The 21,031-nt window shown below is 34.1% G+C and overlaps 1 protein-coding gene across 3 annotated transcripts; it reads left to right on the top strand.

Annotated features, from left to right (window-relative positions):
- Window positions 1-378: 378 nt before the first annotated feature.
- Window positions 379-8,808, top strand: LOC132032666 (uncharacterized). 3 transcript variants are annotated; one of them, XM_059422331.1, is made up of 9 exons: window positions 379-683; window positions 4,365-4,461; window positions 4,820-4,981; window positions 5,341-5,446; window positions 5,521-5,703; window positions 5,787-5,949; window positions 6,598-6,923; window positions 7,456-7,545; window positions 8,233-8,808. In XM_059422331.1, exons 2-9 carry the CDS (start codon window positions 4,447-4,449, stop codon window positions 8,307-8,309), a joined length of 1,122 nt encoding a protein of 373 aa, XP_059278314.1. In that variant the 5' UTR covers window positions 379-683; window positions 4,365-4,446; the 3' UTR covers window positions 8,310-8,808. The 3 variants fall into 3 exon arrangements, with proteins under 3 accessions (XP_059278314.1, XP_059278312.1, XP_059278315.1); XM_059422329.1 differs by having other exon boundaries at window positions 4,340-4,461; XM_059422332.1 differs by having other exon boundaries at window positions 4,298-4,461.
- Window positions 8,809-21,031: the final 12,223 nt, after the last annotated feature.

The following is a 21,031-nucleotide window of genomic DNA, read 5'->3' as shown; positions in this document are numbered from 1 at the left end:
TATGTAAAACTTACTGATTTAATTAATTGGATATTTGCCGGCTAAACTCACTGGGAAAGGCGAAGCATTTCCTATTGTAGTGGTATGGTTGAGATCCCTTCATCCTTAATCAGAGATTTCAAGTTCGAGTTATGAACTATAAAAAAAACAATTAGGAGTACCGTCCTCAAAAATGTGTCCTACAATGCGTGATCCGAATTTAGTCGGACTCCAGTACGAATATCAAACACCAAATGAGAACCAAAATAAAACAAGACTCGCTAGTTAAGGAGGGTGGTGTTTATCCATTAGACCATATCCCTATATGGTTAGAATAAAATACTTATTTTTTCAAATAATTAGTTTTTAATCTATAGTTTGGCGGTAATATGGCAGTTTCTCATTATTTAGTTTGCCAGCTACAGTAACAGCAACACCTTACTGAACACAAAAGGACCAATAATCACCCAACAAATAGAACAAAAGAAAAATAAAAACATTTTTTTCTCCTTCTTCTTATTATGGCCTTTACACCATGCCTTCAAGGTTTTGCTGCAGAATTATCAACTTTAATTTCATTTAATTTTCCTAGTTAAATACTTTGTTACCACTTCAAAAAAGTTTCTTTTTTTATTAACCTTCTTGTCATTTTAGTTGGTTGGCAAGCTCAAATTTTGCATCTTGTTTGCCACTGAGAAATTCAGGTTTGTCTTTCTTTTTTTTTTTTCTCTAACTAATTTTGTTGTTGTTTTTTTTTTTTTTTTGTGGGGTTTTTTTTATTTGCATTTTTTGTTTTTTATTTCAAGAATTGGGTATATTTTAGTTAAAATGCAAGCTTTAGTATTTATTTTCCACTAGTTAGAGCTTAGTGTGGAAATTTGTCAGATGGGGTTGTTGTTATGTTTAAATTTTGATTATATTTACTTAGTTATAATCATAGTAATTTTTTTTTATGACATATAATCATAGTAATTCTGTGTACAGTTAGTTGGAGATCTTGTAGAGTTTTTGCTTATATGTATTGTGATACATTAGGCTCTTGCAATGTGGATAACTGAGTCTTGATTTCTTTTTTTTTTTTGAGCTGAGGGTCTATCAGAAACAGCCTCTCGACCCCGTAAAGGTAGAGGTAAGATCTGCATACATCGTACCCTCTCCAGACCCCACTTGTGGTATGTTGTTGTTGTTGTCTTGATTTCTTTATGTGGATATTGCAGTAAGATTATTGTCTGCAGTTCAGCATAGTACAGAATTTTGTGATTTTTCTTTTGAAGTGATGTTTTTTGTAGAAAAGACTTAATCTTTGTGGTAAGTTTGATTATTTTTGCAAGTTTTGTTGTAGATTTGCAAGACTTCTTTGCTATGGTATACTTATAAAGATAAAAAAGAATTCTTTGTAACTCCCTTCGTCCCAATTTATATGGCATTGTTTGACTGCGTGTAGAGTTAAAGAAAGAAAGGAAGACTTTTGAAACTTGTGGTCTTAAACAAGTCGTAGAGCCTATTTGGATTGGCTTATTTTTAGGTGATTTTAAGCCAAAATAGCTTTAAGTACTTTTGTAGTGTTTGTCTAAAATAAAAAAGTGCTTTTAAGAACTTGTTTTTAAGCTAAAATGACAAAAATAAGCCAAGATCCATAAGCTAGAATTCCTAACTTATGGCTTTTGGCTTATAAGTCAAACGTCATAAGCCCATCCAAACGGACTCTTACACATTTAAGTGGATATAAATCCTCTCATTAAGGGTAAAATGAGAATTTAAAGTTAAATTGTTTCGAATATAGAAATGTGACATTCTTTTTTAGACTGACTAGAAAGAAAAGTGTGCCACATGAATTGGGACAGAGATAGTACTATATATAATGGTATTGCTGATGCTAGAGTATGTTTCATTTTGAATTCTAACATTTGAGGTTTGTAGTTGGTAACCATTCTGCTCACTCAAAATCCAGTCTCTTGGTAGTTTTTTTCCAATTAGATTCTTTTCATTTTTCAGCAGTATAGTTCCTCGAGTAGTCCTAGTTGCGGTGTTAGTTAAATATGCAGCAATTGATCGCCTTACGTGGACCGAGAGGTCACATATTTGTATCCAATGACTTCCACTTATTCTTGTAGACAATGGGGACCTTAATTTAGAGAAATGCACTTTCCAGCTCCCAATTGAAGCTGAAAATTATCTTTGGTTTGGCATTTGGTAAACCATTCTAATCTCATCTCATGTTGAGAAATAACTTTAGGACTTCATTAAAACGAGGTAAATTAGTCATAAATCACATATAGCATCTAGATAGACAGGCCGCAGAGTTATCAGGTATACTCATCAAACTCTAGTATGTTGAATAACAGATTGGAGAAATTATCATGCACTCTTTAAATTGTGCGTGATTCACATGCGCCTTCTTTTATAGATTATCGATTTCCTTATCGTTTCCCCAGATGGAAAGCTATTTTTTAACTTCATCTTCATGAAAGATCCTCCTTGTTGAGTTGTGGCATCTTTTGAAAAAAATGCTTTAATTCTTGTATGCGAGAGCAACAATATTTTAGTGCAAACAAACTATTTCTCTACTCTAGGACGCTTGGGCCGCTAATGATTTGAGTGACCATAAAATAGTCGACATCTCCTTTTTCACAATGTTCCATTGTATTAATTGTTCATGACTTCTTCTCATCATAGTAAAGAGATAGGATAGAATCGGACTCCTAGGCGATAAGACAGATTTGATGAAAGAGAAGGGAATTTTCCATTTGGATAAAAGAATGATGCAAGTATTAATAGTTAGAATATGTTGCATTATATGATCTTGACAGTAGAAGATTTAGTATGACCGTCCTAACTATGCTGTACAGTAAGTTTGTTTTTTCTCCCAGTGAAAATAAGGGGAGAAGATCAATTGAAATGTGAAAGAATAGGATGTAGAGAAAATCAAAAGGAAAAAGAGAATATGAAAGGGAAAAAAGATGACACGACCATATTTCCATCCAAAACTGATGGAAAGAAGAGTGAGGACAAAACGGGAGAGATATCCTTAGCCTGATGGCAAAAATTATAACCAATGCGAGACATGATAGTGGATTATTAAATTCAAATCCACTTGAATTAGTTTCTTCCTTTGTCCCAAATCCTAGTTACATATGTAGGCAGCGAGTTATAAATCAAAATTGTACAAAAGAAGCACATATGGGTATATACCTATAGAAGAGACCAAAAACAATTACTTTATGGTGTTATGACTTTATCATTAATAAAGATAGAAGACTTAATGAGCATGAGTGATTTCGTTGATAATGTTATAGCCGCATATGCATGTGGAGGGGAGTGAAGGAGCTCTCAAGATTCATTTGGTTCAAAGTTAGGAATCACAGTCGAAGGTGTGGTAACCTTGAAGGAAAAATTCCTCAACTTTTTGGTAACCATTGTTAAGTGTGCCACAATACCTTAAATGCTCAGGCGCGATGAAGGACAAGCATATGGAGAAGCATCTGTTTCGGAGATCTACTCAAGATTGAAGTAGGATGAAGTGGATGATTTCCTTCAGAAAAATGTAGATTGCTATATGTAGTTGGGAAAAATGACAAATTACCATTTTTGATATGGAAAAAGGACAATATTATGGAAATGGGTAAGCAGCAAATGTTTTGTGGATGAAGTCATACTACAACTAACCTGTCAATGGAGGTGATACAAGGACCATGTGGAAGTCAATGTGGGATACTAAAACACCTAAAGGTGTGTCCTTCACATAATATACTATGTGGGATCCTATCCTAATATCAGATAATCTGAGGAAGAGGAGGTATACAATACCAGAAGGATGTGGACCATTTGTTACTACATTACAACCTTGTAACAGAATTATGGCTTAATATATTCCTCATTAAATATGGTCATTTCAACCAATGACGAATTTTGTGACAAGTTGTTACATGGAAAATATGGATGCTTGGAAGAGGGAGATATGGAAGACGGACAGCTCCTCTTGTGTGTTTTGGCCAACTTGGGTGTAAAGGTAAACTAGAACTTTTGAAGTTGTAGAAAAACAGGATGGGAAGTTATAGCGGATCTTTTGTTGTGAAAAAAGGAGCATTATTTTTTGGGTAGATGGGTTTGGGGGGGGGATCTCTGGAAACATAATGACACTATCTTGGTGTGATATTCAGTGCAAAAATCTCGAGTTTATTAAAAAATGAAGTTCATTAATTAGAGTAGATGAGTTATGCTCCTGGGAAGTGGAAAGATATTATTTCAGTTTCACCTTTGCACAGAGAAGTGATGTTTGCTTTATTTATCCTGAAATTTGATCGTTTAATTTGCACAGTTAGTTGACTTGCAATCTTTTCACTTCCAGGCTTATTCTCAGGTGATTTGTTCTCCTTTATTGATAGATCTTGAAAGGGGTAATACAAATCATAGCCATGGCATATTGGAGCTTCAAGGAGATATTTATTGTGCTTGCAGTTAGCTAAAATGAAGACCACACAGGTTCTTGTGTTTATAACTTAATAGATTTCCTTTTGATGTGTTCAGATCCTTCATGTCTTTCTCTGGTTTGCTTTATGCATTTTTTCGCTTTTTTGGCAAGGCTATCTATTTTTTTATTTTATTTTTGAAAAGTTTCTCAGCTCAATTTATAACTCAATTAACTCGCTGCTTCACTATGTAGTAGTTAACTATTTATCAATGTTCTCTTCTTCTAGAGCCAGCAAATAATATATTCACATGACTAAATTTGTGAAACCCGATGAATTTAGATATTCATTATTGCTACGGAGTTCTTTTAATAAGTTGTTGTTCAGATATGGAACTTCTTTGCTGAAATTGTTTATTGTAAAAACTACAGGATCTACAAAATACACCTGAGAAACAATCTTCAACCCAGGCTTCTCACGAGGCCCAAAGTGACCAGCAGAACAATACGACGGATACCCCTGTAGCAGATTCAGGTTCAGTTTCTGCATCAGGCAATGACAACCGGAAAGTTTCACGTGAAGATATTGAGCTAGTAAGATTGTTCTTTTTCCAGACACATACTTTTGTGAGATAATTACATTTTTGGACCGCTAAAAAGAATAATAGCCACTAATGTATAACTTTTGTATATTAGGTATAAAATATACATATAATAGAACATATCATATATAGAAAATATACATATAGTATTCACTGTACACAAAATATACATATAATATACATAATCAAGTTTTTTATATTTTGGCTAGCGACTGTAATTAATTTCGGCCGACGGGACAAAAATGAAAAAAGCCCTACTTTTAGTTAAGAGTGTGTGTGTGTGTAGGGGAAGTTTCCGTTCCCTGTAGCACCTTGTTCTTTAACTTTATTATGACACAATTGGTGATGTAGGTACAAAACTTGATTGAACGTTGCTTACAATTGTATATGAATAAGGATGAAGTGGTTAAAACACTTCTTAATCGTGCAAGGATAGATCCTGGATTTACTACCCTTGGTATGTATATCAAGAATAAAGTTGTTTGTTTGGTGTCAGTTCTCAGTCTTTAAACCTTTTCATACTGAATGCAGTTTGGCAAAAATTGGAAGAGGAAAATGCAGATTTCTTTCGGGCCTACTATATTAGGCTTAAACTGAAGAAACAAATCATCTTATTCAATCATTTGCTTGAGCACCAATATCATCTAATGAAATATCCTGTGCCTCCGAAGGTTCCATTGACTCCGATGCAGAACGGGATAAATACCATGCCAGGTAGTTTTATTTATCATTACTGTCATTTCAATTTCCTAGCCTTTATTATCATTATTATTCATTGCCTCTTGTTTTCAGTGCAGTCAACAACTTACCCATGGGGTACCCCGTCCTACAACAACCTCCACATCCAGGTGCAGTCCAACCTCATTTTGATCCGATGGGCATGTCCAATTGTCATGTGGTTAATGGTGTTCCTGCACCAAGCAACTATCATCATCCAATGCGGATGAATTCTGGAAACGAGTGAGAATCCATTTTTTATAGGCTCTAAGTTCCCTTTTAAACTTTGAAATGTGAGACTAGAACTCAAAATTTATACACACTTCCCCAGTCGACTTGTGTTGCCTATTAGGCTTTATGTTTTCTTATTTACTCACCATATTATACTTGCATGTTCCCAAAGATCTTGAATTTGACTCTACCCCCTTACAAGTGCATATATTTCATGCTTTGGTGAGGACTCCGGCCACTTCTCATCATTTAAGTATAACTGAAGATTCAACTGGAATTTTTTGCGACGCCCTAAAAAATAATAGAATGTAAATGTATATGTTTGTATATTAAGTAAAAATATACATATAATATACATATGATATACGTAACCAGTGTATATGTCGTAATTAATTTCAGCCGTGGGGGCAAAAATGAAAAAATCCCTACTTTTCTGTACAATCCCTCGTACTTATTTTTTGTTTTTGCCCATGTCTGGTTTGTTGATTTCCTCTATCAAGGAAATGAGCTCCATTTTTTTCTTTTCAAAGATGAATAGATAATCAATCTGGTTGAATAAAATGTTTTTGGGCTTCAATTGATGAAAAGCTATTTCTATTAGTTTCTTAAGAAAAATGGTATGAGAAATTGCACTTCACATTTTTGTCTATCTCTTGACAGTATGGTGGTAGAAACGAGTGCATCGGATGTAGCACCAGTTATTCCACCGAGCAATGCCATGTCATCTATGTCCGATATGCCTGTAAGCCCTGCATCAGTAGCTTCCAGTGGCCACTTCCCCTTCACCGCTTCGGAGATTTCAGGGATGGGAATTGACACATCAGCCCTTGACACTTCATTCCCATCTGATGTAGCTAGTTCAGTAGGATTGCAACTTCCACCAGATAACGGAGTTGGTAATTCTAGAGATTTGCTGAGATCCTTGGATCAGATTCCTTGGGATTTCAGTCTTGCGGATCTAACAGCTGACTTGTCAAACTTGGGAGGTAACTTTCGTCCTACATAAATCAAAAATTTCATTAAGGGGTCATTTGGTTGTTGGTTAAGAAGTAAGCTATTCATGTATCAAAACCAACATAACAAATAACACTTTGGTAGCATTTTAGTTGCCATGTATAAGATTCAGCACATCAAGTACGGCGTTTGGTTACCCGTTTACCATCCCGCATAACTAATACATGTACAAGTTATGAGGGAATCTATATATTATTTTATGCAGGGCAGAAGATGGAATAACTAATACATGAATAACTAAACCATGCATAACTCTCACCAGCAACCAGATGACCGCTAATAGCACGACTCCTGGAAAGCAAAATTCGACATATGTTAAAAGAGGTTGGCCCCACTGGGGCTTAATTCGATGTTGAGAAATCATTTTATCTAAGGAATATTGTTGTTATTTGCTGGTTCTAGCCCCACTTTCTCATATATACCAGCTTGTCCCATCTTTTTCTTCTATTATTTTATCCTCTTTGGTCTAATTAATGGTAATTTTTGCTCCAATACTAATGGCAGATCTAGGATCTCTAGGAAACTATCCTGGTTCCCCATTTTTGCCTTCCGATTCGGATATTCTGCTTGATTCTCCAGAACAAGAAGATATAGGTGAGAATTACCGCTTTCTTGCCCGTGTAGTCTTATGCTATGAATCAGAACTGATCGAGAAGTTAGAAAAAGCATTAGCTTTAAGATCTCTACATCTATGTGCTCTTTCTGAAAGTTACTTAGATGTATATTAACGGCTGAGGTCGTGTTAGATGTATATTAACGGCTGAGGTCGTGTTATAGTCGATATCCGTTTTCTTTACTTTGAAATCAGTGCAGTATGGCCTTCATGCCATGTGTGATGTGATTTACTCTTGAACATTTACTCCCACATTACCGTTCAATTGCAAATTTCTGATAAGCCAGATTTAAATACTTATACATGTTTATTACAAGAAAATAATGTTATCATTCAGAAGCAAGTTAGAAAATTGTACCTATCTTAGGATCATAAATAAGTTTCTTGGGCAGGAATAACTTCCCTTAGTTTATAGCACTATTGAAAATAGGAGTTAGCAACGGACAATTTTGTATCTAAACGGCAAAATCCGTCGCTAATCCTATTAGCAATGGATTATCAAAAAATTATGTTGGCTATGAGCAATTTAGCAACGGATTAGCAACGAGGTTCTTAGCTAATTCTTTTTTTTTTTTTTTTTATTTGTTTTTTATGACTAGCTAAATTTGTATGATTTGTTTTTAGTATGAACTAATCTCTCTCATGCTTTTGCTTTGGCTTTGTGTTAGTTGAGGAATTCTTTGTTGATGTCGACGCCGCCCCAGGGCCTGCAGCATGCCCTCAATCAGATGAAGAGAAGACCTAGCTTAAGTTGAGACGTACACATGTTTAATGCTATAGTCAAAATAAGGAGTTTGGCATAAAATGATGTTAAAACGAGAGAGACTCATCAGCTGAGGATATTGTTTTACCCGTGTTAGGTATGTCTATGTAGTTATTAACCTAACTATTCTGGTGCCAAAGCCCGACCCTTCTACGTTACTGGAAGCTTTAATGGAAGAAATCGAACAGGAAAAGTCACCTCGCTTTATTCTTATACTGATCGAGTTGCACTATTTTCTATTCTAATAGATTTCACTTCCCTTGCTTGCACGACTTCCTCTTTGCTTAAAAGATGGTGTATCTAAGCTTTGAGTTATTGTACTCGGATCTTTCTTTCATTAGTAGAAAACAGTTCATGATTTGTTAAGTTCGTTCCTTTTGTTTAAGCTTGTATCCTGGATATTGAACATTAGCAATCAGTAAAGATTTGTCAACCAACTGCTGTACCAATCAGCTGAACAATGATTTTGTGTTGTTGTTGATGTCTAATTGTATGAAAAATGTTATCACTACAGACTACAATCAAAATGTATGGAAAATGACGCGTTAAATGCATCTTTTATGTGAATGTGAATTCAAACTTTTAAGGATATAACCTTAAAAGATTCAAGTTTCAAAGACTTGTCCAAGATAACTTTGTTAGATTCAGTGTTTCACATAGTTTTGTGTATGGTTAGTTGTTCTTTTGAAAGAGGATTATGTAATAATTATTCAGATGGAAAGAAAGTTGATGAAATATACATTTGTGTCTTCTGCACCATTTCAGATGCATTAAAAGATTGACAATGGCGAGCCCGTTTGGATTAGCTAATCGTAAATAGCTGATAAGTTTTAAGTGCAGAAAGCAACTTTAGGTGCTAAAACCGACTTTATAACTAAGCAATTACGTGTTTGGACATAAGTACTAAAACTGATAATAAGCAGTTGATATGCTTGGTAAAGAAGTGTTGATAAGATGTCCTCTTGTCAAATGGACTAACATACCCTTAAAATACTTACAAAAAATAAATGTAAAAGTATTCTTGTAAAGGAAAGGCGAACACGGAATATAGAGTGAAGAGAAAGCTAGGGGTTCCATTTTGGGAAAGTTAGAAAGATATCAGACAATAAAATAGTAAAAAACTTGGTCAAACAAAAAAAATACTTTTTAGGTTGGAAAGTTCTGGCTTATGAGCAGTTTGAGTGTTGAACAAAAGTGTACATCATATCATATTATACTAAAAATGGGAAGACACAATGTTAATATTCAGACATGTGGATTTGAAGTTGTAATTGCAGGCATAAAGTTTTCACTTCAGTTCTAAAGTTCAAACTGTGAATGCAGTTCAAATGAGTTCGGTTTGAAGTTCAAATTGTCCTCAGTTTAGAGTAGGCTCTCTTATTTTATGACAAAGAAGATAACTGGAATTAAAACTCCTTTAAAATTATTATAATCGATGCACAGATAATTCAGAAACTCATCAAAGAATCTATATATGTAAACCATACAAGATTATACACAAAGTGCAACAACAATGCACGTATAAAGTTTGACAACACTGGCTTAAGCGTTTCCGAAAGCCGGCTATTTTTTTAAACGGGGCCATCAGATAAGGGACTTAAAATGACTAAATGTCTTCGGGATGACTTCTATGGACGGGCAATTTGCAGGAATGCCCTTATTTTGGGGTGGTATTTAATTTTTGCTCATTCAATTGGTGGTTAGAACCTCTTGGTTTCGGGTTCTTACCCTCGCTCAGTCAAAAAAAATTCACAAGGTTGAGTTTGGATTCGCAAGGCAGATATTTGCCTGCAAAACCTGCTTGCTAGTAGAGTTTTGCATTCAAAATTCTACCGGAGGCCTTGCGATTTTTTTTTTTAGAAAAACAAAGCTTGGGTTTGAACCCAGAACCTTGGGGTATTAGGCGAAAGTCAAAAATTAAAAACCACCAATTTGAGGGACAAAAATTAAAGTCCAGTGCTTTTGAAGGGCAATCCGCACAAAAAAAAAAATGTCTATGGACCTCCCACTTCCCTCCAGGGTCATTCTTATGCTGGTTTTTTAATTTTGGTCCCTCGTAACAAATAATTTTTTTACGGGGCATAAGTTTATATTTTAGTATTATAATATCCTGCAAGTTATGTCTGCGCCCTTACAAAATTTATACTCTCCTATGCATGAGTTCAATTTGAAGGATAAAAATTAAAGACCAGTCCCGTTTGAAGGTCAAGAGTGCAATTTTTTCTTCCCTGCATGGTCCATATTTTGGCCCAAAATCTCATTTCAGGCCTCTTGCAATCCCAAACAATACAAAAATACACATAAATATGCCCAAGAAACACAAGGCATATCACTGGACGAAATTCAATACATAAGCAAGTCTTTAAGATAGAAATATTTTAGCCCTTAATTAAACTACTCAAATCTTGATATTAATAAATAATTTTTTTATAATAGGATCCAAGGTACTGTTATTGCAAACATGTGGCTAATATCTAATTAACTTGAAGTAACCCTAGCCAATATAAATAATAACATAACTATTAGATATTTAGTGCGAACTTAAAGACTTTACATCTTATAAAATGCTACATTATAAAAACTTTTTTTTGCGCGGAGTGCCTTTCTTTTGGGCTGGTCTTTATATTTTGCCCCTCATTTATGCCTTCTTTAATTTTTGCCCCTGCCGCCTGTTTAATGAAAGTTTTTTGACGAAATTACCCTTACCCCATTAAAACCCTTTCTATTACGTTATTTGCCCTTTTCTTTTCTTTTTTTGCTTCTTCGTTCCTCCTCTGTTTTTGTGTCTGTCTTATCTGTTCTAAAATTTAGGTACAAATTTGGATCTTTTGCTCGTTTCAATATTTGTTTTTATGTTAAATTGTTGTTTGTTGAATTGATATCTTTGTCTTCGTCGTTTTTCATATCTAATTGATCCTTTTTTATTTAAAATTATAGTGTTTTGTTAAAGTGTCTGTATGATTTTTTTAACTTTATTTTCGTTCCCCATGTTATATTTTGGTTTTTCGAATGTCGTATTATGAATGTCGTAATATGTTTTAGTTGATTTTGATATGCGTTTTTGTTTTCTCTTTGTTGAATCTTTGAAGTTTTGCCTGTGAACAACTGTTTTATGTTGTTGGTGTTGTTTTTGTTTAATAATCGGTTTTTGTGAAGAATGTGTTTGTGTGTGAGGCGGCATATGCCTGTTCGGCATTTTTGTTTTTTGAAATCGAATTTATGCCTATTCCGGCATAATTTCGTGATTTAAGTTAGTTCGTATGTGTTTTGATTTTTTGGTGTTTTTTTTGTTAATAATGTTGGTTTTTATGAAAGTTTATATGTTTTCCTGATTATAGGAAAAAAAAAATTGGCATTTTTTGAAGTTTGGTGGTAATATTTTGTATGAATGAAGTTATTTTGTATGTTTTTTGGTTTTCAATGTGTTGAATATGTTTATTTTTGCCTGTGAACATTAGTTTAAGATTTTTGGTGTTGACTTTTATTTAGTAACTTGTGTTTTCATGAAAGACCGTGTTTGTCCGAGGCAACATATCTTACGGTCCGGAGAGTTCTTGGTTTTGAAATCGAAGTTATGCACGTTCCCGCATAACTTCATGAATTAAGTTAATTTATGTGTGTCTTGGTTTTTTGGTGTTGTCTTGTTAATAATTTTGATTTTTATGCAATCTTATGTGTTTTTGGTGTTGTTTTGTCAATAATGTTGGCTTTTTATGCAATCTTATGTGTTTTGGTTCTTTCTTCTATTATGCAGGTATTTGTGTACCAGTCTAGGGGCTGATTTTGTATTATGGTATATGTTAATTATTTTTATTCTCATTTTTGGTTTATTTTATTCTTATGTAAATTCTTGGTTTCTGTTGACATTAATTTTTCTTTTATAGGAGGAATATCCCTTGGTTAAGTTTGAACACTGGGTTGAAGGAGGTGGCATGTGGAGTGGTGATTTTCATTTTCGGAGTTTGATTTTGTCCTTTTTGAGTGTCTCTCAATTGGACTTGTTGAAAAGGGTGTGTTTGAACAGTTTATGGATTTGGTTGATGTCCACCTGAGTGATAGTATTTTCCATTGCTTGATCTTATCGCAACTTTCATCTAGTAATGATAGTGCGTTAAAGTTTAAGATATTTGATCGCGTGTATGTATTTGATTCCGAGTCTTTCCGTCTTATTACTGGTTTGGATTCTTGTGTTGGCGATTTTAGTGTTGTGTCTAGCAGACCAAATAGATTGTTGAGACTTTATTTTCCAAATCAGGATAGAATAAGGTTGTGTGATCTCAAGTTTCTTACAGATCAAGTCAAGTAATCGTACTGGTGGTTTTTGGGAAAGATCTAGTGATCCTGTTAGACTTGCTGAGGTCTATATAATGGAGAGGGTTTTGTTGGGCCGTAATGAGAAATGTGTTGTTAAAGGTCATCTAATGAAGATAATTGATGATGACAGTCTTCGAGTGTCTTATTCTTGGGGTTCTCTTAGTTTTAATTGGTTGGTACGGTCGATTCGTGGTTATGTGAAGACTTTCAAGAGCATGCCATCTACACGTTATATGATTAGTGGTTTCCCTTACGCTTTAAATATGTGGCTGTTGGAGGTTTTCCCTATCTTTCGAGGGTTTTCAAGTTTTCATGGTCTGAAGTCTCCTCATATGTTTTCTTGGAGTCCTTCAAAGCAAGTTGATTATAAAGTTATTACTGATAATTTCTTCCATGCTGAAAAAGTATGTGTTTCCTTTTTGTTGATGCTTCTTTTTCTTGGTTCTTTTTCCCTCTTGTTATTTTTTGTGTTTTTGTCTAATTGATGTGTTTATGTTGTGTTATAGAGATTCAAGAAATTTATTGTCCATGTTGTTGTTGTTGGTACGAAACAAGAGATGCTGGATTATCCAGTTGCACTTAAATTTCCCGATGATTCAGGCCCTTGTTCTTCCCGTGCGGTTTTTCCATCTCAAGTTACTTCTCAGATAGTTGATGTAAGTTGTATTTTGCCTTTTGTGTTTTTGGTTGTTTAACTGAATTCTGAGTTAGAGGCCTTGTGGTAGAGTATTTTAGTAGAGACATTTTTGTAGTCTTTTCTTTTTGGTTATGGAAATGAAAGTTTATGCCCCGAGGCATACTTTTTGGTTTTGCAAACGTAGAATGCCTTCCTGGTATACATTTCTCCTTTCATATTCCGATTCTGCCCTACCGCATCTTGTTCTCATTTTGAGACTTATTTTAGTAGGTAACACATTTTGCGGTCTTCTACTGTTTTGGTTTTGGAAATGAAAGTTTATGCCCTTGAGGCATATTTTTTGGTTTTGCAAACTTAAAATCTGCCCTTCCGGCATACATTTCTCCTTTCATATTTGAATTCTTGCCCTTACCGCAACCGTTTTCATTTTCAGACTTCAGTTCTGCTGGGTCCGGCATACTTGTTCAACATTAATTTAATGGCATCAAAAGTAATGTGTTGTTTTATTGATATGTTATACAGGGTGTTTTGTCTAGTGTGAAGAAGCAACTTGATGATGAACGATCTATAATTGTCAATCAAGTAAAGGTATGGCTTTTTATTTTTTTATTTTTGAGTTTGTTAATATGATATGTATACTTTGCATGCTGCATTCGTTGTTTTTGTTTATTCTCATTTTCTTTTCTTCTTTGTTTAAATTTTTTTCGTTGTTTTGTAGTCTTTGGATAGCCGTTTCGAAAAATTGGATAAAAATTTTGTTGGTGCGATTAATACTGTGGATAGCTTAGTTCGTGTACATGATGAAACAAAGTCATGTGTAGCAGCTTCTGAAAGTGATAAAAGAACTTGTTTAGAAAGTAGACTTGACAGTTTAGAAAGTAAATTTGATTATGTGATGCATTGTGTTGAAAGTTTAGTTCGATCGCATAGCGAAAACAAATCTTGTAAAGCTTGTGCATCCGGTAAAAGACAACTTTGATTTGGGTTATTCAGTGAATGATGAGGTGAAGTTAGATGCACATCTTGGAAAAGATTTGCAGGAATGTATGGAGAATATGCGTTGTAAAGCAAGGTCTACAAAAAATGAGACCTCTCCCATGCTCGATATGCTCTATGATGTTGCTGTTTCTTCATCAAGTCAACTGTCTGATAAAACTCAAACTCTTTCTCAGTTTGAAAAGGCATTTATGAAAGAAAATGAAGACCGCGCAAAAAAAGAAGCACTTAAAGAAATTGCTGCAATTAATGATGCTTTTCAATGCGGAGATTATATGTTTTCTTCTAATGAAGCATCACAAAATGTAAATGAAGTAGCGATTCTTTATTGAAGATAATAGAAAACGTCCGAGATGCGAAGATGGAAACAAAGAAGATGATGGTTATCCTAATTGGTATTTGCTTACACCAAGCAACGCGATTACTCAGGTTGAGAAACGGTTGAGTTCTACTGTTGAAGATATATACTGTACTGCAGAAGAGTTAGGAAAGTGAATTGATTTTTTTGTTGTTATTTACAGCAAGTGTTATGTTATTATGTTTCCCCCCTTTTCGAATGATGTATATGTAAATTGTTCTTTCATTTCTGTACATACAATGAAGTTTTACTTTTTCAAACTGTGCTCTATTGTAGTCTGCCTTAACCGGCATACTTTTGCCATTTTTGTGAACATGTTACGCCCTTCCGGCATACTTCTAAGATGGAAGTAACTGTTTTTCCTAAAAATAAAAAAGATAATTAAAAAGTGACTCTTGTTCTAAAACATCTCGAATAAGTGCAACAGTTACTTCCAATTAATGTATTAATTGTTTTGTTTAAAAAAAAAATGGAAAGACAAACTGAAAAATTCTTTGTATTTTTGTCAATAGTTGCGACAGTTACTCCAATTTAAATTTGAGTAATGCGTTTTTGGTTTTAAAAAAAAAAAAACTGCAAAACTTGTTGTATCCTCATCCAATTGAAATCCAAAGAGATCCAATTGAAATCCAAAGAGCTTAATATGCAAAAGTCAAGCCAAATAAGCTTGCCGCCTGCGGCATAAGTTTGCCCGTTGGGAACAGAAGTTCTGCCCCTTCCGGCATACTTCTAAATTCGTAGTAACAATTTTTTTTTCGCTAGAAATTAAAATAAAATAAAATGAAAACCTCCTCTACCTTCATCCAATTTAAATCAAATGCCTACAACAGTTATTCCAATTAGAGGATTGACGCAACTGGACTAATTTATACTTCTATATAAACCAGAACTTTTGCCTTCTCCGGCATACTTGTTATGAAATTGGTTCAGAAATTTGCCGGTAACGGCATACTATACTCTTTTGTAAATTGAACTTTTGCCTCCTCCGGCATAAGCACTTTTTGTTTCTTGATGATAATGCGATGAATTGTTTTTAGTTTAAAAAAAAAAAAAAATGAAAACCTCCTCTACCTTCATCCAATTTAAATCAAATGCAAAGCGGTTATTCCAATTAGAGGATTGACGCAGCGGACTAATGTATACTTCTATATAAACCAGAACTTTTGCCTTCTCCGGCATACTTGTTATGAAATTGGTTCGGAACTTTGCCGGTAACGGCATACTCTACTCTTTTGTAAATTGAACTTTTGCCTCCTCCGCATACTTGTTCTAAATTTGTACACAGTTTGCCTTAATTCAAGTTTAAATCGATAAGCATTGCCTGATTTAAATTGAATTTACTATAATTACAATTTCAAGTAAATAAGCATTGTATACTAATTTAATTAAGGTATAAAGTAATTAAAATCAGAACAAAGCAATAAATCCAATCAATTCTATTTTCTTTGATTAATTTTATCATGTGCAATGTTCAATCGAGTTTGTATGTCGATTGTTTCTTAATAATCGAGGTCGTAGAAGATGATTTTTTCAAATATTAACAATCTAAACTCAATAAAATCGTTAAATTGAGTTGAATTAAGATTTGTACCTTTTACTGATGTTGTAGCGACAAAATCAATTGAGAAATCTGGCTTGAAACAACGATTTGAATAATGTGAAAAATTGGGAACGAAGTTTGGGTTAACGATATGAAAGAAGGGAAGGATTTGAATAAGGGTGGATTTGAATAACGATATTTTTTTTTATGTGTAACGGTTAGGGGTAGTAATGTCTTTTTACTATTTTGCTTTTGCTCGGAAGGGCAATAATTAAAGACCACCATTTTGAGGGGCAAAATCTAAAGACCAGCCCAAAAGAGGGGCATTCACGCCAATTGCCCTTATAAAAATAAGTACGATAAAAAGAAAAGTGACACTAACTTTGTGTATATATATACATAAATTCTATTTATAAAAATTATGGCCTACTAAAATTGGTTTTAGGCTCCTATTTTGATTGAACCGACTTTTAATTTTATTATGTTTTTCTCAATCAGATCATTTTCTGTCGGTATTTATGTTTATTTTAAGTTTCTTTATCTTAGGCCCTCAACCAAGTCAATGTCGGCTTCTTGAGGTGCAATTGCCGCCTCGAGTAGCTCATTGAAAAGGCCCAACGTTTCCGGGTTGACTTCGTCCATAATATCATGATTATCTAATATGATATTTGTGGCATCAAAAATCTGATCCATATTATTATCAATGGGATTATTAGCAAGAACTTGAACATTTGCTTGGATGTCGCCATTATTATTTCCATTTGCATTAGCATTTCCACCAAGATGATTATCAATCTCCGACAACTTGAACAATAGCTTGAATGTTGCCATTGTTATTTTCATTTGCATTAGTGTTTCCACCAAGATGATTATCATCTCCGACAAATTGAACATTAGCTTGAATGCCGCCATTGTTATTTCCATTTGCACTAACGTTTCCACCAAGATGATTATCAACGACAACTTGAATGCCGCCATTGTTAATTCCATTTACATTAACGTTTCCATCAAGATGATTATCATCTTCAAGAACTTGAACAATAGCTTGAATGCCGCCATTGTTAATTCCATTTGCATTAACGTTTCCACCAAGATGATCATTATCATCTCCAAGAACTCGAACAAAAGCTTGAATGCTGTCATTGTTATTTTATGCCTGAATTCACTGTCAAAATTAAAATATTTGACTCTTGAAATTCAAACTGCGCCACATAAATTGACACAGAAGAAGTGTGAAATTTTGTCACGGGAGGGTACAAATTCAAGTCCAATCCAGTATGAAAATTGAAAGACAAAAGATGAAGCGGCAGGATATTTATTTAACAAAGTCATGGAAAATATTGCTCAAAGTCAGAATTAAAAGAATATTGGTAAATCGAGGAAAAATAAAAGTTAAGTTTCATATTCCCTCTATCTCAATTTATGTGGCACAGTTGAAATCTTGAGATTCAAACTTCTAAACATTGACCGTGAATTCGGACATAGAAGCTTTAAGTTTTTTAAAATAAAATTTATATTTTTGAAAACTCCGTAAAAAGTAGTAATATAAATCACAATAATTAACAACTACAACCATTGAAAAGGCATATAAAGAACTTCCAATCAAAGAAATTTGTTTGACTCTCGAAATTATAACAGTGCCACATAAATTAGGATGGAAAGGATATATACTTTGTTCTTCAACTTGAAAAAGTGAGCCTATTTAATGAAATTCTATAACAATTCAACTTGAAATAGTTCTTTCCAATTAGGTTTGCCTGAACTATACTTCCTCCGTTTATTTTTACTCGATTTTTACTCATCTAGTTTATTAAAAATACATTTGCACTTTTAGTTACTTGGAAGAGATAATTTATCATTACATAAAATTTTACCTTTATTATTAATTATTGAATTGAAAACTTCAAGAAATCGTAAGTGGCTGCACAAATTTTAGAGTATTTTTGACTGATTTCAATTATTTAGTTGATTTATAATTATTAGGAGTGATATAGTAAAATAGTCATTTCATTTATCGCTTCCTAACGGGTGTGCCTTGTCAAACATGAACAAATAAAAATGAACGGGGGGAGTAAATCTTTTTCTAAGCATCACGGTGTTGTACATTTTGTTCGTAAAAATGTAATATACTAGCAGGTTTTTGTTGTAAATTAAGCCAAAAGAGTAACAATAGTAAAGGATGAAAACAATAGAAATAGAGAGACAAGAGAGGAGAGATTTCTTATTCATCCAAATGTGTTCAAGTATGTACAACATCATTCTCAATGCCTTTATTTATAGGGCTATATTGAGTAACATGAAAAGGTGTCATAAACATGGCATTTACCATTAAGAAGGTGGGGAAGATTATGGGGTTGTGAATGAGAAGGTAGTGGATAGGTGGTGTTACTACACTTAATGGTGGAATTACACCTAGGAGTTATGGACATCCACAATTAACTAATATTAATATTTACAACACTCCCCCTTGGATGTCCATTGATAGATAGTATGCCTCGTTAAAACCTTACTAGGAAAAACCTTGTGGGAAAAAGATCCTAGTGAAGGAAAAAGAGTACACATATCTAGTAATACGCATTGCTAGCTGCCTCATTAAAAACCTTGCCAGGAAAACCCAGTGGGACAAAACCTCGGCTAAGGGAAAAAGAGTACAGCGCGTATTATACTCCCCCTGATTAAAATATCACTTAATTCTTGGAGACGATGCACCCCAATCTTGTATACCAACTTCTCAAATGTCGGGGTTGGTAATACTTGAGTGAACAGATCCGTCAAATCATCAATCGAGTCTATTTGTTGAACACCCATTTCACCGTTCTGTTGAAGACCATGTCTGGAAAAAAAAACTTTGGTGAAATGTGTCGTATTTCGTCTCCTTTGATCTATCTTTCAATTTGAGCTATCCAAGCTTCGTAAAATATTGTTGAAATCTTCATTTCCAAATAAACATCATACTATTGCAACACGTAATCGAATTATTGATCTCGGCCAGGACACGCATTCCTGACTTGCTTTGTAAGTAGCTATCACCTTGGCAGGACTTGAATAAGTATCAATAATTGATTGTCATAGAGAACGTCATAATGTGATAGTATCCTCCTCACATGCAAATCGTTAACTTGCTTGAAGACCAAACTTCGTATATGAATAAAAATAATGCCACGCATTTTACACAACCAACAAAACCTTGATAATATTTATTAGGATAAACAAATCTATATCAATAATCTCTATAATTGTTCATGATCCAATATACCCATCATTTTCATGAGGTCTAAATTATATTTATTATATCTAGCGACATCACAACCATCGGGGTGCTCAATGGAATCGCACCATATAAAGATTTGCTAAAGCTTTATTTTCGTAAACCTTGTATGCTTAAGAACAATTTAAATCCCTACGGATTTTCTTTCGTTGTTTTATAGCCATATTGACAACAATTAATTATACGCATTCAAACTTTTCAAGTATTGCCAGACCGATAAGAAACCCCATTGCATCCACCACAGGAGAATACATACATCTCCATACAATAACGTCAGGACTTTTGCGAAAAACCTTTATGCCACAAGGCACAAGCCGTACTTTATATTTACGATTTTTATTTCTCATTTTACTTTTCGCACAAGAACCCATTTGTACCCCACTGACATTATACCTTAAGGTCCTTGGACTATCCAAAACATCACTTTTCCAAGTGAAACAAAATATACTTGAACTGCGTATTTTATTTGGCCAATCATTGTAGCTGTCAACGTTCTTTGACAGTTTTGAATTCAAGATCCTCATCACCACTTATAATGTTGAGCGCTACATTATCTCAAATATACCATCGACGGTCATTTGATATCGGTTCCAATGCAACATAACTTATCGAGATCTCTTCACTTTTCAGGTACCTGAACCTTTCCCAAGGTTTTATTAAGTGTTATATCATGATGCTCTTTTAAAGCACTTGCCTCATTGTTATGACCATCTTGATCATTTGCTCCTCTCCTTCTTCAAGGAGTTTTATCTTTGGAACCGATTGGTCTATCGCCATAGACTATGTCCATCAAGGACTTCAATTCTAACTAGAGCATTTGCAGCTGCAATGTAATATTCACCTTTGGGTCAGCAAATGCATCTAGCAGTTAACTTACATTATCTTCCCTAATGTTAGGAAATCTAACATTTACCTCCCAACCTTATTTGGGACCTATCTTTGTGCGTTGTGGTGGAGCAATTAAATCATATACTGCACATTCAAATTTCTAGACAGAAATTACTTGGTTCCTGACCCTAAACCAACCTCGAGGAGAGACTCAGAACTTGTTGGCTTGATGCTTACAAGTGCTGCTACATATCAAATAACCTATCTCAAACCAAATTTCTTTTTGGGAGATTTGTTCTCATAACCAACTGTTTAGCTATAATTGGAGGCATACAATTTCTGCTAAACCAACTTGTATATAAACCAGCATTATCAACATAATTTCATAGTTTGGAACTGTGCTCTTAATATAAAAATTGAGCAAACAACCTTGCAAAAATCAAATTGCAAGTTGATACCGATGCACATGTGACCATAACAAGATGCATCTATTAAAATCATCTAATAGTAAACCGGTGCACATGGCAAGTGACTGGGCCCACATATATATATATATATATATATATATATATCACCTTTTATACGTTCCAAAATCAGGGGATACAATCCCAACCTTAGCTAGTAGAATAATCAGTTTGTCATCTTGAGAACAAGCAGCACAAGAGGATTCTTGAAGAATTTTCTATTTCTTCAATATCTAACCACATGAATTCTCAATTATTTTCGCATCATCATTTGAGTCGGGATGGTCAACCGGTCATGC

The sequence above is a fragment of the Lycium ferocissimum genome, chromosome 10, assembly GCF_029784015.1.
Source record: "Lycium ferocissimum isolate CSIRO_LF1 chromosome 10, AGI_CSIRO_Lferr_CH_V1, whole genome shotgun sequence".
NCBI lineage: Eukaryota > Viridiplantae > Streptophyta > Magnoliopsida > Solanales > Solanaceae > Lycium > Lycium ferocissimum.
This window is presented reverse-complemented; position numbering and strand designations above follow the sequence as displayed.

Coding starts and splice junctions, on each gene's coding strand:
- LOC132032666 (XM_059422331.1), top strand. Junction 5,447..5,520: donor TCCTGGATTTACTACCCTTG/GTATGTATATCA, acceptor TACTGAATGCAG/TTTGGCAAAAATTGGAAGAG. Junction 6,924..7,455: donor TGACTTGTCAAACTTGGGAG/GTAACTTTCGTC, acceptor TACTAATGGCAG/ATCTAGGATCTCTAGGAAAC.